Source organism: Chaetodon trifascialis, chromosome 10 (assembly GCF_039877785.1).
Source record: "Chaetodon trifascialis isolate fChaTrf1 chromosome 10, fChaTrf1.hap1, whole genome shotgun sequence".
Classification (NCBI taxonomy): Eukaryota; Metazoa; Chordata; class Actinopteri; order Chaetodontiformes; family Chaetodontidae; genus Chaetodon; species Chaetodon trifascialis.
This window is the reverse complement of record NC_092065.1, coordinates 19,408,063-19,423,592: the sequence shown is the minus strand read 5'-3', so window position 1 is coordinate 19,423,592 and position 15,530 is coordinate 19,408,063. Positions and strand designations below refer to the sequence as shown.

Here is a 15,530-nt window from a genome sequence, read left to right as displayed (position 1 = left end):
CAGCATTTCTGCTTACTGTCTCCATGTTTGTGTTCAGTATAGAGAGTTAATTTAATATTCATTTAATTATTTATTTTCATATTTTTTATTCCTATGTTTATGTTGTCCATTTTGAGGGCTGCACGGTGGCGCAAGCAGGTAGTGCGCGTGCCTCACAGCAAGAAGGTCGCCAGTTCGATTCCCGGGTCTGGCCTTTCTGTGTGAAGTTTGCATGTTCTTCCCGTGCATGCGTGGGTTCTCTCCGGGCACTCCGGCTTCCTCCCACAGACCAAAAACATGCTCATTAGGTTGATTGGTGAGTCTAAATTGCCCCTAGGTGTGAGTGTGAGTGTGAATGCTTGTGTGTTTGTGCCTTGCGACCGGTCCAGGGCCCGGTCGCCCGCTGACAGCTGAGATAGGCTCTCCCCCCCCCCCCCCCCCCTCCCCCCCCGACCCCGAAAGGGATAAGCGGCGTAGAAAATGGATGGATTGATGTTGTCCATTTTGTGCCAACTGTACATGCCCTGTTTCTCCTGTAACACAATTTCCCTCAACTAAGAATTCAATTATCTTATATTACTGGTAGTGTAGTGTTAAATAACATTTCAGTGGTGCTTTAAATTTACAACAACCTATTAAACTGAAACTTGCAATATTTAGTGATAATTTCAATGTTTTGACAAAATGAACTGTGTCACCATGGAGCTAATGTCATTTGTCAGGAAGCAGCTGGCCCCAGCCATCACACCGGGCATGCTTCTGGTCAACGTTTCAACCTCGACAGTGATTCATGATGAGTCATAGAGCGGTCTGACAAGTTAACAAACCTCATCATAAGCACCAAGTTACACATAATCCAATAGCTGTCCATGAGACACCAAACTTTATCTCAGCTCCAGTGCAGGTTCGGATTCCTGGAGCTCAGAGCTTACTTTGGAGGTTGCTTGTCCACAGTAGCAAACACATTGTTCATAAAGGGAAAAACTGGCATACATTAATATATTTTAACTGTGTGGGGAATTCAAACTCAATGTGTTAGAAGAATTATACAGATTAACAAGATGAAATATGCTAAAAATTGACTCAAATTTGGTTGTGCATTCAAACTACTGGTTGGGGTAGAACGAGGGAGCTGGAGGTATAGAATGAGGTCAGTTGTCTGCTCCTTGCACCGGGTTCAGCAGACACATGTGCACAGCTTCACCACTTTGTGAAACACGTGATTGAATAAAGGATATTACTACACAAGCTCGAGAATACTTTGTAAAGCCTTTGTAAACATGGTATGTTTGCAAGTGATTGCATTGTGGGATTTTTTTTGTTTTTTTTTTACTTTTGTACAGGTCCCAACTTCTTTTTTGGAATCGGGTTTGTAGCCGCCTGGGGAAAGATATTCTATATCATCACTATCTCCTTTACTGGCTTAAGTGTATGCTTCAGGGAGTGATGAGGTCTGGGCCAAGACGTCAGAGATGAACTTAACTGCAAGGCCATATTCACATGGCAATAAACTTTTCTATGTGAGTTGGCTGACTTCACCATGTCTGTAAAAATACTCACCACTCTCCAAATTTAAGTTCATTTGAGATTACAGCTATTTGAGATTAAATATGACTTCTTAATGTAAGCTTGTGGAGCTTGTTGTTCAAAACATTTTGTATTAAATATAAGTATACAGTCATATGTTCGCACAGGTGTACTGTATATAATGAAACTGTATTCACTCCCATACACACAAACATAAAGGTCCGTACCGTGCTGATCCGTCCAGGTTAGCTCTGTGAATGAAGCTGAGTTTGGCATCTGCCCAGTACAGCTTCTGTTCCACCAGGTCTATCGTCAGACCGTTGGGCCAGTATATGTCCACATCCACTATAACTTTCCTGTTTGAAAGAGAGGCATGATCTTACGACTGGTGCTTTTGTTTTGTTATTCTTGGAGAATTGTTACTGCTTCTGCACATCTAGATGCACAGGGGACACTGTACTAAAACACAGAAGTTGGGTTCGCTTCAGAGTTAAGTAGTTCCAGTACCTGTTGCTGCCGTCCATACCGGCACGCTCTATCCTGGGCTCCTCTCCCCAGTCTGTCCAGTACATGTAGCTGGAGGAGAAAACAGAGAAGAAACATGTCAATAAAACAAACACGGGGACGCTGAGCAATTTAGAGGTAAACATGAGTTTACAGACTCTAAAAAACACACCACAGCATCTGCACAGGGTGAATAAGGAGTCGCTGATTGCTTGAACAGCTCCTCACTCTCCTGCTTTTTGGAAAGAAAATTCCCCACGCGCTAACATTTCAGGTCACCTGTCTTCTGGTCCTCTTTGCTCTCTGATGTCTTTTTGATGTAAAACAGTCCCTTTAATGCTTCCACTAATTACAGCCCACTGAGCTTGGATGATGTCATATTCAATGGTTTTTCCTCTTCTTTCGCCTTACCTCCTTATATTTCACTAAGTCTCATTCACATTCTCCATTTTACTATCCTCCACTTCTAGGCTTTGTTTGGGGAGTACAAATTTATTCAGCAATAATAATAACCATCATCATGATAATTGTACGATTATAGTATAAAACTATAATAGAACAAACAACAAATGAAGTATTCTGCATTTCATGGGAAAAAGACAAACAATGAACAGAGGATGGATATACCAGTAAACTGGTGTTGTGGTTTAAATCAAATCTGCAGTTAAATTACTAACACTCTGTTCGAGTTCTCAGTGAAATAAAGTGAAGAACAATAAATCTGCCTGTCACATAACCAACAGTTATTGGTTTGAATTGAACTTCTTAAATGCTATGGCAGTGTGTGTGTGTGTGTGTGTGTGTGTGTGTGTGTGTGTGTGTGTGTGTGAGAGAGAGAGAGCGCTAGAGATACACACAGAGATACGTGTGTGTACCTACAGTTGCAGAATGACAGATAGATCTGCATTCCTTTGGCCAGCAATGTAGAAATGACAATTACAGAGCAGGAAACCAGAGAGAAGAGGGGAAAAAAGAAGGGAGATGAAGTGAAAGCAGAGCATCCTCTTTCTGTTCTGTCGGTGTGGTTTTATTTGTGTGATCAGCTCCTGTGCATGTACACACATATTTCTGCAATATTTATAATACAAGAGCAAACTACTGCCTCGAGCTACACTGACTTCATTGGGATGGACTACGTTTGGCTTTACCTGAAAGCTGAAGAAGCATCACTTAACTTTGCTTGAACTCAGTTGAATGAGCCAACTTGAGTTAAATCAGAAGACCAAAGAGACTTGACGTCGCTTTAAAGATGAATGTTTCAAAGCGATTTATTCTGAAGGCAGTTTAATCACATTTAGACCATCAATTTGCAGTTTGGGGCTATCTGTCTCTGAACAAATCCCATGAAAAGACCAAAACCGTGTCTCTCTTTCTCTGACCTTCGCTGTCTGTGGCTCTCAGCCCAAAGTCCATTGTTCCTACTGAAGACACGACTCTAAAAAAAACAGCTCACAAATACATAATTTCACTTTAAAAACTTACTTTACTTAAACAGGAGGAAAAAGCAGATTTGTTGGGGCCTATTTTCAGCAGGGTATGAATCCACATTTGGTGCTCTACTGAGAATTTGGGGCAGTAGGATTGTTTATTCGGGACTGAGTCAAAATAAACTACAGTGTGTGGTTCATTCGTTGATGGTTTCTATCTTTAATAGAATTTGTCGACAGAAGGAAACACATAGGATATCAATAAATAAATAATATCCTTACATATAGCATGGGGAAAAATATGTTATAGTAACTGCACATTGTAATATACGTTTGCATGTAGATTTGTCACAAACCACTGCAAATATACAGTGTGTTACTGATGCATTTTAGATATCAAATATAATCTTGTTAAATGCTGAAACAATGAATTGTACACTATTTTCAAGGTTACTACAGGTCATATCCAAACTCTTGAGGGCTCTCAAACCGTCTCTGTTTTCAAAAATGTTAGACAAGCATTTCGGAAACTGTTTTTAATTATTTTCTTACTAAATAATTCAATTAAACTGACTTCACTGAGGTGACTTGGGCTGAATAGACTGATTTAAGGAGGTGATCAACCTGAACGGCATTTTTGAAGTTTTGGTCTTCATTCCTTTTGTTGCTCATTTTTTTGCTTATCAAAGAGTCAAACTATAAAAGGACATCTAGGTCACAACATCTAATGTTCACCTTTGTTTCCTCTTAGAGGAAAGCCGTGTAGCTTTTGACCTGCGTTATCTCTACAATGTGTCTGAGAGCTTGTGTTCTCAGTCTGCGCTCCTTTGTGAAGGCGTGTATTGTAAAATTGCTCACGTGTTATCAGAAACAAGAGGAATGCTGGACAACGCTATGAAAACAAGACACTCATGTGGCAAGAAAAGATCAGTCTCTGAGATAGTTCAACATGACTTCTTGGAGTTTTGTGACGTTTAAGAGAGTGGGAGTAAAGAAATGCCAGTCAGTAGAAAAGTATGCTGTGGTAGCAGTGCACCAGGATGAAAGAATGATCACTAGCTGTTTTCCAAATGCTTAAATCTGTTTGGTGCCCTCAGCTGATCAGTAGATGTTTTGTTAGATTTAAATACAAATTTGTACAGTGCGGAAAAGCTCTGCGCTCTCACTACAGAGCCTCTTCTCTGACGGTGCAGTCAGTCCAAAGAGTCCAAGATGCCGTACACAGAACAAATCTACTTCACATATTTCATCTTCAGTTCAAGAGGACGGTGTGGGTAGAGGAGAAACCTGATTACTCATCCAGTGTTAACACATTTTACACATTTTAAACCTACTACTAAACCAATTTCCTGCCTTAGACTGATTTTTTTTCCCAGTAACCTGCTTTAAAGTGACTGCGGCTGGCGTTTCCCTGAGCTGTACAACAATAAATAAAAGAACCTCGAACCTTGTTGTGAGCTTGTTAACACAATCAACCCGATCACCCTACGCTAGCTATCATGCTGTCCCCTGCTGCCAGTGTATTTCCATGTTTGCATTTTCTCTTTTTTCCCGCCTGTCCTGCACCCACAGAGGTTCAGTCACAGACATACCAACAACTCCAAACACAGACACACCCTGTGGTTATCATCAAATATATAAACGTTAGCTGTACATATCTGTGATCTGACTGTTTCTGGTGCTGACATGGTATTCAGGCTGTTCAAGACAACTGTTCACAGTATGATAGACCTTTAATGCTTGAGCAAAACAGGAATAAATGAGTGTTTAATTGCAGTTGAAGCTGATTCAGTGCATGTAGTCTGAACTGAAGGAGTCCAGTGAACTCACTGAACCTCTGGTTAAAGTGTGGTGTCTTTATACAAGCTAATAAAACACATTTTAGACGCTGCATAACTTGCAGTTGCAGAATTCTGTACCTCAACCTATCATGTAAACTGTTAAAATATAATCACAAGTCATTTGAGTAAAAAAATGGCTATTTCAAAAAGAACAGGAAGTCTCACATAACAACGTCAAATACCATTTAAGGCAATTAGCAGAAATGCTCTTTTGTGCTACACTGTAATCTAACAGGACTGAATCAAGCCACAACAGTAAATCCATCATCTGAGGAGCTCAGGCTTTGCTGATCCAACAAGTTGTGTGTAAGAGAGACAGGAGGTCAGTGTGAGGTCAAACCACAGAGAAAGGAAACTGTGCAGAGCAGGCCCATCTTTTCTATTCACTTCATTCTCACAACGTTGCTGTTTGTCTACATATCTCATTGACAATGCATCCTACACCTTCAGCTCAAGTATGCTGGGCCAGCTGGGGTATTCAGGCACATTTTGCACTATTTTATTTCAAGACATTCATGTCAAAGCTTATGTGGGCATATTCTCTGTAAGGCTCTTCTCTTCTCTGTAAGGGGTAAAGAAAGTGACTTGTTCTTACTGAACAATAAGGGATGCCTTTAAAGGGTCTGTTCCAGAAACATATTTTCCTCACATTCCTCTTGTGGCATTTAGCCATGCAGTTTTGGTTTTGCAGTATTGATGTAGGCTTTGGAGATATCAGTGATGAAACTGTGAGAAACAGGCACACTAGAGGGGGCATAAGTATATCTTAAAAGTTTTCATAGAACATAGAACCATTGTAACACACCAACTCGAACACTCATGAAGCTGTTGTCTGTATGTTGTAAACTTACAAACTACATTTATATTGACTGATTTCTGTTGTTATTTGGCATGATGAGACTCACATTTTGGTAGGACAGTTCATTCAGTCACTGTCCTCCCTGCTTTTCAGAATAGTGACACCATAACACACCACATCTGCACACTGATGTGAATTCAGAATCATTCTGAAAACACATGTTTTCTATCTGAACACACCTTTACAACTCAAATACTGATTTTCTTGTAGGCTTTACAGTAACAGTGCTATGAACAGTGTGTGTTTGTTACCGTTGAGCAGGGTTGAGAGCGATAGCCCTGGGCTGGTCTAAGTCCATCCAAAACAAGACCTTCCTGGAGGTACCGTCCAGGTTGGCCACTTCAATCCGATTGGTCTCCGAGTCTGTCCAGTACAGTTTTCGACCCAACCAGTCACAGGCCAGCCCGTCAGGACTGTCTAGGCCTGATACCACTACAGTCTGGCCAGTTCCCAGTGCCTCTTTAAGGGCTGCAATGAGAAAACATGCACAGTGTCAAACAGCGACATGAACATGAAGCCACTTAATATTTGCAACTTATAAAGCCACAGTCTTTATGAGGAAGCGTTCGCTGAGCAGGAAACAGTCTGCAGTCTTACAGTTGGATGACTGATTCCAGTGCGTCTGTTTGATGGCCTCCTCACTGACATCTGTCCAAAATATCAGGCCCTCAGCATACAGGAAGTCCACCGCTGCTGCATCCTCCAGGTCACTGACAACGATGGCCGACTCACCCCGCACGCCCTCTGCGTCTACCAATCGTACGTCACGCCGGTTGGCAAACAGGAGGAGAGGTGAGCCTGAAAAAGAGAAGATATTCTAATTGACAACTGAAACATTACATTCAAAACCTTTCTACAAAAAACATGGCAGTTTTTACCACAATGAGAACAGAAAGCAACACGAGTCCAAAATCCTGCAACTGTCACATCGTATGAAAAATGAAATCCATCTGCAGCCAGCTGACTGCTTGCCCAACCTGTCAATATGACAATGGCTTGATTATAGATCATAGCTGAGTGCTGCCGTTCCAGCACTGGTTATTTGATTTAGGGTTGCAATGTTGCTTACACTGAATAAATTCTGCCAATTATATTGTATTGGTCTGCTAAAAGAACTGAATCAAATTGCTGTGGCTTCAGTATTATTTGATATGAAAAGCTTCAAAATTAGAGGTAATAATCTGCCTCAAACTTTAACAAAAGAGGTTCTTCTTAAACCTAAGTGATCCATTATGACAATCACCGCGGGATACTTTTAATCTCAGCAATATTCACTTAATGTTTGTCTTTTTGAGGTGAAATGATGTGTAGCCAGTTCATGGAATAATTTTAAAAAACATGCTCGGCAAGTTTTGGAAGATTTGGCACACTGTGACAAACTATGATGTTCTTAACTCTTGGAGGGTATCTTATGAACTTGTACTTTCATTTCTTGTTGAAAGTGATGACTTTTTTTCTTTTACAAAAATAGACTAAATATTTTTGAGACAGCTCAAAAGCCCATCATGTCTGTTTCTGCCTTTGGGCTCACTGTAATGGAGGCTAACATTACAAACATGGTCGACAACAAATACATGTGTTGATGCATCAAGCTGATTTTGACCTTTTGAAATACCATCGACCAGCTGACCACCAATCTAAGAGAAGTTTAGTTTCAGTAATCTGCTTTGCTGATTGTTTTAAAGGCCTGGCGTATCTGTCAAATCATCACCTCTACACCCCCACAGCATCACAGCATCAAGTTCCCAGCAAGTCACCAAAATACCAAACAAGCTTTGGCAAAATCAAAAACTGTTTGCACCAGACAGGACTGCTACTCGTTGGAGCAAAGCCCAACCATGACATGTCAAAAACATAAAACCTCTAACATTACTGCCATCTGGCAACAATTTGCAGAGGCCACCGAAAGAAAAAAGACGAGGACCAAGACCAGAAGCTCTTTTGTTTGCACAAACAAGTTTTACATTGATCCTTCTGTCCTTGAAATTGCATGCTCTATCAGATAAAAAACAAAAACAAGTTGGACGACATATATAGGAAATGCTTACGTTTATCAAAATGACAGGGAAAGAGATATTCTGAACCTTGACAGTATGTCTGTAAAGTATGTGTATGTCAGGGTCCATATTGCAGAAGTCACACTGTCTGTGTGAGTTATGGATGTTGTCCTCCCCCTGTTGGAGGCAGTAACTGTCACAGCAGCTGCCACAGTGCTGTGACAGCTTGTGGTTTTGGCCTGGCAGGGTGGCAGAGCTGCTACGCTGTGGTTTGGCATAACCATGCCTACTGTAATCCCACAGCATTAAGAAACACTGCCTCTGTCCATACGGATGCTGTCCCAATGCAACACACAGTCCTTAAAAGAGACACTACATTACAATTCTTTTAATTTATTAATCATTAATTTAACAATACTTGACTTTGAAATAATCCATTTACAGTTTACACAAACACTTTTATATGACCGCAATAGACCCATCTTTGGTGGCAGGTTGGCGAGCTTTGAGAGTCTATGTGTTCTCTTCCTGTGCATTCTTTTGTTTTCTAGTTAGTTTTAATAATATTTTAGTGGTTAGATAATAAGACTCAAACATACTGAAGAGTCTTGATTTCATAGTCTTTGTGTCAATGAGTAATGAGTCACATGGAAAGGAACTACAAAAGCCTGCTGGCTGAGATTAAGAACAAATCTCTGGGTGGAAGTGTGAACTGAAAGAAGAACCAGGGGGTAAAAAATAAAAATTGGCATCAGTGACAAAACTTGAACAACACAAAGGTGTAAAACTCTTGTGTATGACAAGAAGAAGTTGGTGTGGCAAAGGGAAGTGGCATCCATTCAGTTTAGAAACAGGTACCCACGGCACTATTACGGAGTCTTTGAGCAAGCTGTAGCATTCTTTGGACATTTAGGTCAAAGTGTGTCACATCTATTAGACTGCAGTACTGCACTGACTTACAGACCTGTAAACAGAAGATATACTGGGATGATGTCAGTGGAGCACTGAGGCTGACTATAATGTTGGCAAAATAATGTGAGACTTTTATTCCTCAGTATAATCACTGTTTAAAATGTTGCCATCAAACTGGAAGTATAATTATCTTTCTGCACAAGAATGAAAGTTCACATCTGCTAAGATAGATCAGCCTAACGCAATATCAGCTATATACTGTAAATGCACAAGCCTGCAGCTGTAAAAAAAAAAAAAAAAAACTCCGATCAAGAGGCTCATCTATCAACAGAGCTACAGTCCAAAGGAAATGACACAGATGAAAATAAATGACAGAAAATCACAGCAGAGACAGAAACAGGGAGCAGGGCAGTCCACAGCCCGAGGGCCTCTTAAGGTCACCTCACAGAGACGCTGCAGTGAGGATCACTGCTGAGCCAGCTGAGGCTTCCTCATGAGTGAGAGGACAAGGCCAGACTGCTCGCATCCAAATATCGCACTCACATATAGAACAAAAGAGCGTTGTTACAAGCAGTGAATGTAAAGTTCCTGGCTGCTTCACACAAACAGAAGCGACACATATTCTGGAAGATTTCAGACACACACCTCAGGATGTAAATGTACCGGCAGTTTTACATGTTGGCCTTTCAGCCCCTAACCTTAACCCCCATCCCCCCACCCCCACAGTCTTTGGTCTGAAATTTGTCCCCATACATTCATGCACGCACACACACACACACACACACACACACACACACACACACACACACACACACACACACACACACACACACACACACACACACACACACACACACTACTTCTCAGTGCTCCTCTTTTGTTCTGCTTAGAGAGGGCCAACAGGCTCCCTCGCTTTACATCTTATCAGACCCCATCTTAACAGAACCCTCTGTGTGTGTGTGTGTGTGTGTGTGTGTGTGTGTGTGTGTGTGTGTGTGTGTGTGTGTGTGTGTGTGTGTGTGTGTGTGTGTGTGTGTGAAGGGTTGCAAGGAAGGAAGAGATTTTCTTCACACCTCCCCAGTTGGGACAAGAAAAATGTGTGTGACGAGCGCAGAGAGCATATTTATACAGCCTGAGTGCGTCTGCATGTCTGTGTGTGTGTATGTGTGTCTGTGTGTGTGGGGACCCCAGAGAAATCAAGGTAGACTGTATAGACTTCCCCTCTTTCTTCCACCTCTGCTCCTTTCTCTCCCTCCCTCCACCTTTCCTCCTCCCGTTGTCCTGCCTGTCTCCTCCCCACGTCTCCTCCTCTCCTCTTTTCTCTCTCTCCTCTCGAATATTTTCCTCTCACTCCTTTCCATTTCCTCTCTGTCCTCCCTCCATCAGGCGTGCATGAAATCCAAACAGCACGGGACCTCCTTGAGTTTCACACCAGAGCAACACAAACAGGAAAAGATATCAATCTCTTCCTTACATTCCTCCTCAGCACTGTCACCAAATCTCTTCTCCCGACCTTCAGCCCCTTGAGATTTCCCTTCCAGTCAACTCTTTTCTTTTCCCTGCTGCCATGAGCCGACCAACTAATAATCTTGTGCATCTCATTTACTGGCTATCTGCAGGGCTGGGTATCAAACACTTTTTTTTGGTACTAACCAATCAGATATTTCCGATTTCAAACACAATATTCCTCATTTTAGACTGTTTTTTACACAGGCAAAGTTATATCAGTGATTGAACACTTCTAATAAACGGTGTGAAAATGAGGCAAATTCATCCTTTTTGAAGATTGTGTCATTCTGGTTGCTTGTTCCATTTCATGAAAAAAATATGTTTCGTTTCCTATTGAATGACTGAAAATATTAGAAAGTGGTCTGGTGAAAAGTATCAGGAGTATCAGCTCTGCTCTCAGTCAGCCTGCGCTATGTCTTGCCCTGTTTTGTTGAGTGTCGAGTGTGCCTCCATCCAAACAAAAGAACAGGCTCAGCGTACGAAGCCTGAATGCACTGAATGCAATGGTCCATATAGTGCAGGCTAATGGCGAGGAGTGTGGAAATCACCTATTGGTTGGTCTCAGCAGTGGAAAGAGAAAATACCCCAGGCTCCCAGGGCAAAAGAGTCTTTTTTTTTTTTTCGGTGGCCCACCCAAATAGACTAGTCCACACCCAGAAGATTCATTTTTTCGATTCACATGTCAGTACAGCTGGAAATCGAACCTCAATACTTTTTCCACTACTGACCAAAAAACACGTACGGATGCTTGTGTTTACACTTTTAACAAATGGAACTTAAACAAAAAAACAAACAAACAAAAAAAGAACTCTGCCGATAAACAGGTTTTTATTCTCAAAGTACGCTTTCAATAACAGTCTTGTTCTGGTACTGTCACTGAAACTCAACCATGGATGCATTTAAAACGATACCCAGCAATATGAGACATTTGTACATTTTAGTTTAGCCTTCCCTCTCGAGGCAGGACCAGACAGAGGTACAGACAAGCATCTTATTTATTATAAGTGATGTTCAGGTTCTCAGTCAAAGAAGACAAGGTGCACAAAGTAGTGAGTAAATTAAACGTTTCATCTGAGGCTGATATGGCCAAAAAATAAATCTAAATCCAGATTTTTAAGCTTGGAGATGATTCACAATTGCGACCTATTTTTTTCCTGTAAAATGCAGTAAGTCTCATTTCTCAGTTTTCTGACATGTTACGGACCCAACTAACAGAATAACCGAGAGCTGAAAACTTAATTAAAATAAAAGCTGGCTGCAGTCCGAAACTGAAATCAGTTTTTAAGAAGCCTCTTTATGCTGAATTTAATGAATCCAAGTGTTTATGTATCTTGAGATATTTGTTTTCTCAGGCCTTTTTTGGACACAATTAGCAGTGAAAAGAGAGCTTTGATTAAATGTCTGGCATGTTACGTTCAAAGTTTTCTGTAATTCAGTATGTACGCTGTGTCTTACTGACAGTCTAAGACGTGTGAAGCAGGAGAAGCAGGATATGGAGTCTGTTTTTGTTCTGTGTTTGGTGGTGTCCCAGAGATACTGGATGTTCTGCTTAACCAATCACTGTTTGTTTGATGCAGATACATACAATGTGGAATTCAGACTCTGAATATCAGCTCCTCGGTAAGCCTAAGAAAGCTATAATTACTTCGCTTCTTCGCTGAAGCATGATATGTCATTCTGGAGAAAAAAAAAATCTGAACAGCCAAACTACTGTTGTTCAACAACTGACAAACGCAGTGTAAGGCAATTATTGTGTCCAAATCGTAGACTCACAGACCTCAAAGTAATCCTCACTAAAATCAGGGAGAAGTCACGCAGCCAAAGAGTCTGTGAGAGCAGCACGAGGCCCTGAGCAGACCTGCAGTCGAAGCGGGACTCCGATGGCTGTGTTCAACACACTTAAAAACTTTGTTATGCCTCACATCCACATTGTCTGTCTTGACTCTTTCAGCTCGCCAAACTAGCAAAGCTATACACGAAACACCAACACTGAGCACGTGCAGTGACATCTGCCTGACACTGAGCGACTCTCCAGACTCATTTCAGAATAAGCTACCATGGTTCTGGTCTCCTCAGGGGATCTGCTTCTAATAACACAAAGACAAACCAAAACCAGCTGTATCCTTCAATACTTTCACCAAACATGTTCTCTTTGCCCATCACTCGACGCAGAGCATCACACAGCTGAAAACACAGCAACAGTGTCAAACACTCAGCCATATTCATGCCAGGAGCTAGTAAGAAGTTTAGAGTTTCACTTAAAAGTGTGGTCTCAACGCACATCAAGTTTGGGTTGGGTGTTCATCTTTGTCACTGTTGGCTGTCCAAAGACCAAAGGACATCTGGTAGTCGAGATGTCAAATCATAAAAGAGAAGAAAAGTTTATTCTTGTCCTCGGAAGCAGTTGTTTGACTGAGACACCTTCATTACTTCTGACTAAACTCCACCCACCGCTAAAGACCGTCTAATGTGGTTGAAAGCTCCAGAAAAAGCTATTACGTGGACCCCATGTTAAGACTGTGAACTCATGTTTGGTAGCACATAGCTTGTTTCCTTCTTGACTTCCAATTTATTTGTCTATTTTGCATTGCTATAAAAGTCAAAATTGAAGAAAAAAAAAAGAGTTTGGAGTCATTTAAATATTTCAATATTGTCGGCAATACCTGAGTTTTAGCACAGATCCCAAAGCAGTGTTTATTTGAACAGTTTGGGGAGTATGCAAAGCTGCTCAGCTGCATCAGCTTTAAAAAAGAGCTTCGCCTGAATGAAATTTGGTCAAACCTTTCCAGATTCCTGTCAAAAAGTGAGTTAACATTCAATGTTAACTTTAGATTCTTGTCAAAATATAATGCTGCAAGCATATTTCAGCTGGTACTCACCAAGTATTGATGTTTGACACCCAGCCCCGGTCAAAATTGATACAACATTGGTATTTTGTGTCAAGGGTAAAATATAGTGAGAGAAAAGCAAAGCAGCAACGATCAGCTCACAAATCATTGTCGTGACTTCAGCTCAGATTCTTCTCCACTTGCCAAAATGCATCATCGACCCAACTTTAGTCAAACTCACACCACAGATGTCTGAAATGTCCAGTTTGAGTGAGCCAACTGAGAGTATGTCCACATTAAGCTGGTTAAATCTGTAAACGCATCTTTTTCTCTCCATTTCAGCTCTCCACCCAGACTAAACATCACTTTTCTCCCCCCCAAAATTTAGCTTTTCAAAAATGGTTTCCAGTGTGCAGAAATCTTAAGACACCAGCTTGGGAAGGACCTCTTGTATATGTGAGACGCAATTAAAAAACTGTTACATACTCACTGTCTGACTACAGAAACAGAAAAATATGTAAGTGACAACAATTATACCATGAATTCGGCTGTACGGTCCAATGATGAGACAGCAGGACGACAGTGGACAGAGGCCGTCCCTCAGCAGAGGAGCCAGCTGGCTCTGTAGCCTGTCCAGTGTCAGTCGAGTGTGTCACACTGAGGTTAAGACAACTCCCTGTCATCTCTACTGTTCTCTTTGATGACTAATTTTGAATGTTAATACAGCTAATGATAAAGCATAGCTGTTGTGTGACTTTGTCAGATGACGTCACAACGATAAATAACGGTTTGGCCGGGTGTCTGTCCCACTTCTAACCAGACGTTGGCTCTGAAGCCACTTAAAAGGAGGACGAAGAAGAAGAAGAAGAGATTTAGCTGTTTCTCTTTTGTTCAGGTGTTTCACTGTGGAGAGCCTGGAAACACTAGTGTGTTGACGTGCCCCGACCGAGGATAATTTATGAAAAAGTACTTTGCAGAGTGATCCAACAGTCTGTCAACACACACACAGAGCTGTGATGTTTGCCTGGCAGAGTACTGACACTACTCTGGTGTTTTTGGCCAGTGGGTGTGAAGTGTGTGTACATGTGGCCACCTCAGTGCCAAACTTAGGACATCATTCTTCTTCTCTCAGGACGAACGAGAGCCAATCACTTCAACTGATTTAGTATTTAACCCTATTGGTCCAAGCAGAGGGCCATTTTTCTGTACACTGACAAAGTAAGACTCAGGCATTGATGATTAGTTTGTTTTATCGTCAATCAACATGGCAATAGCCATCACGCTTGACTGTTGTTAAGGCAATGCGATCTGTGGTCGAGCTGGAACAGGCAGGCTGGACGCGAAGGCAGAAAGGAGGATGAAGGATAAAATCACAGCCGTCTTGGATGACCCCCCTCGCACTCCTCACGATGAGCTGTGGCAGATGGGCCGTTCATTCAGACACTGCATCATCCCACCAAGGTCCAAAACTGAGCGCTTCAATCCCTCATTTGGACCGCTGCTATCAGACGGTACAACAGCAGTGAAGACCGCAGACAGGCATCACACTGACCCCGGTCCCTCCCAAAATCACCAAATCACACACACACAATTTCTACATTTCAACCGAGTCTGGCCTCAGCACTCTCATACTACTCTCCCTCTCCGTCGTCTGTTGACTGATTTCTATGTTTATTTATATGTTTATATGCACACAGCACCTTGGTTAAAGTGAGGGAAAGATCATGATTTCATGATTTCACCTAAGTGTTAATAAAAAATCTCAAGTCACTTTGTTTTTTGTTTTTCCTCTCTTTATCTGTACTTATTCTTTCGAGCTGCTTTAACCCAAACCCTCCGGGCATCAATAAAGGTTTATCTTGTCTTATGAGCAATATCTGCTCTGAAAAGAGGCCTAAGTTGCTGATATTGGTCACAACCATTTTGCAAATTTGTTGTTGGCTCTTGGCGCTCGTTAAAGTCAGTCAGCAGCCTGGTAAAAGTTTGTTAAAAGTTACTTTGAGTATACATTGTTGTTGCACTTCACATATTTTTGCCTGTGTTATTTACTGGTTATGATGCTGTTATAAGTCCATAGTCAGTTACACAAATAACCTCACAGGTTTCAGTGATTAGTTGTATTACTGTCGTGTACTAAGCTGTTCAAA

General features: G+C 41.5%; 1 protein-coding gene across 1 annotated transcript in view; it reads right to left on the bottom strand.

Annotated features, from left to right (window-relative positions):
* The window catches only part of lrp5 (low density lipoprotein receptor-related protein 5), a 62,940-nt gene that overhangs the window by 44,933 nt on the left and 2,477 nt on the right, over positions 1 to 15,530 (bottom strand). The window contains exons 2-5 of the mRNA XM_070972025.1: positions 6,735 to 6,935; positions 6,389 to 6,605; positions 2,014 to 2,082; positions 1,734 to 1,862 (exon numbers count right to left, since the gene is read on the bottom strand). Coding sequence (XP_070828126.1) covers positions 1,734 to 1,862; positions 2,014 to 2,082; positions 6,389 to 6,605; positions 6,735 to 6,935 — 616 coding nt within the window. The remainder of the gene's footprint in view (positions 1 to 1,733; positions 1,863 to 2,013; positions 2,083 to 6,388; positions 6,606 to 6,734; positions 6,936 to 15,530) is intronic.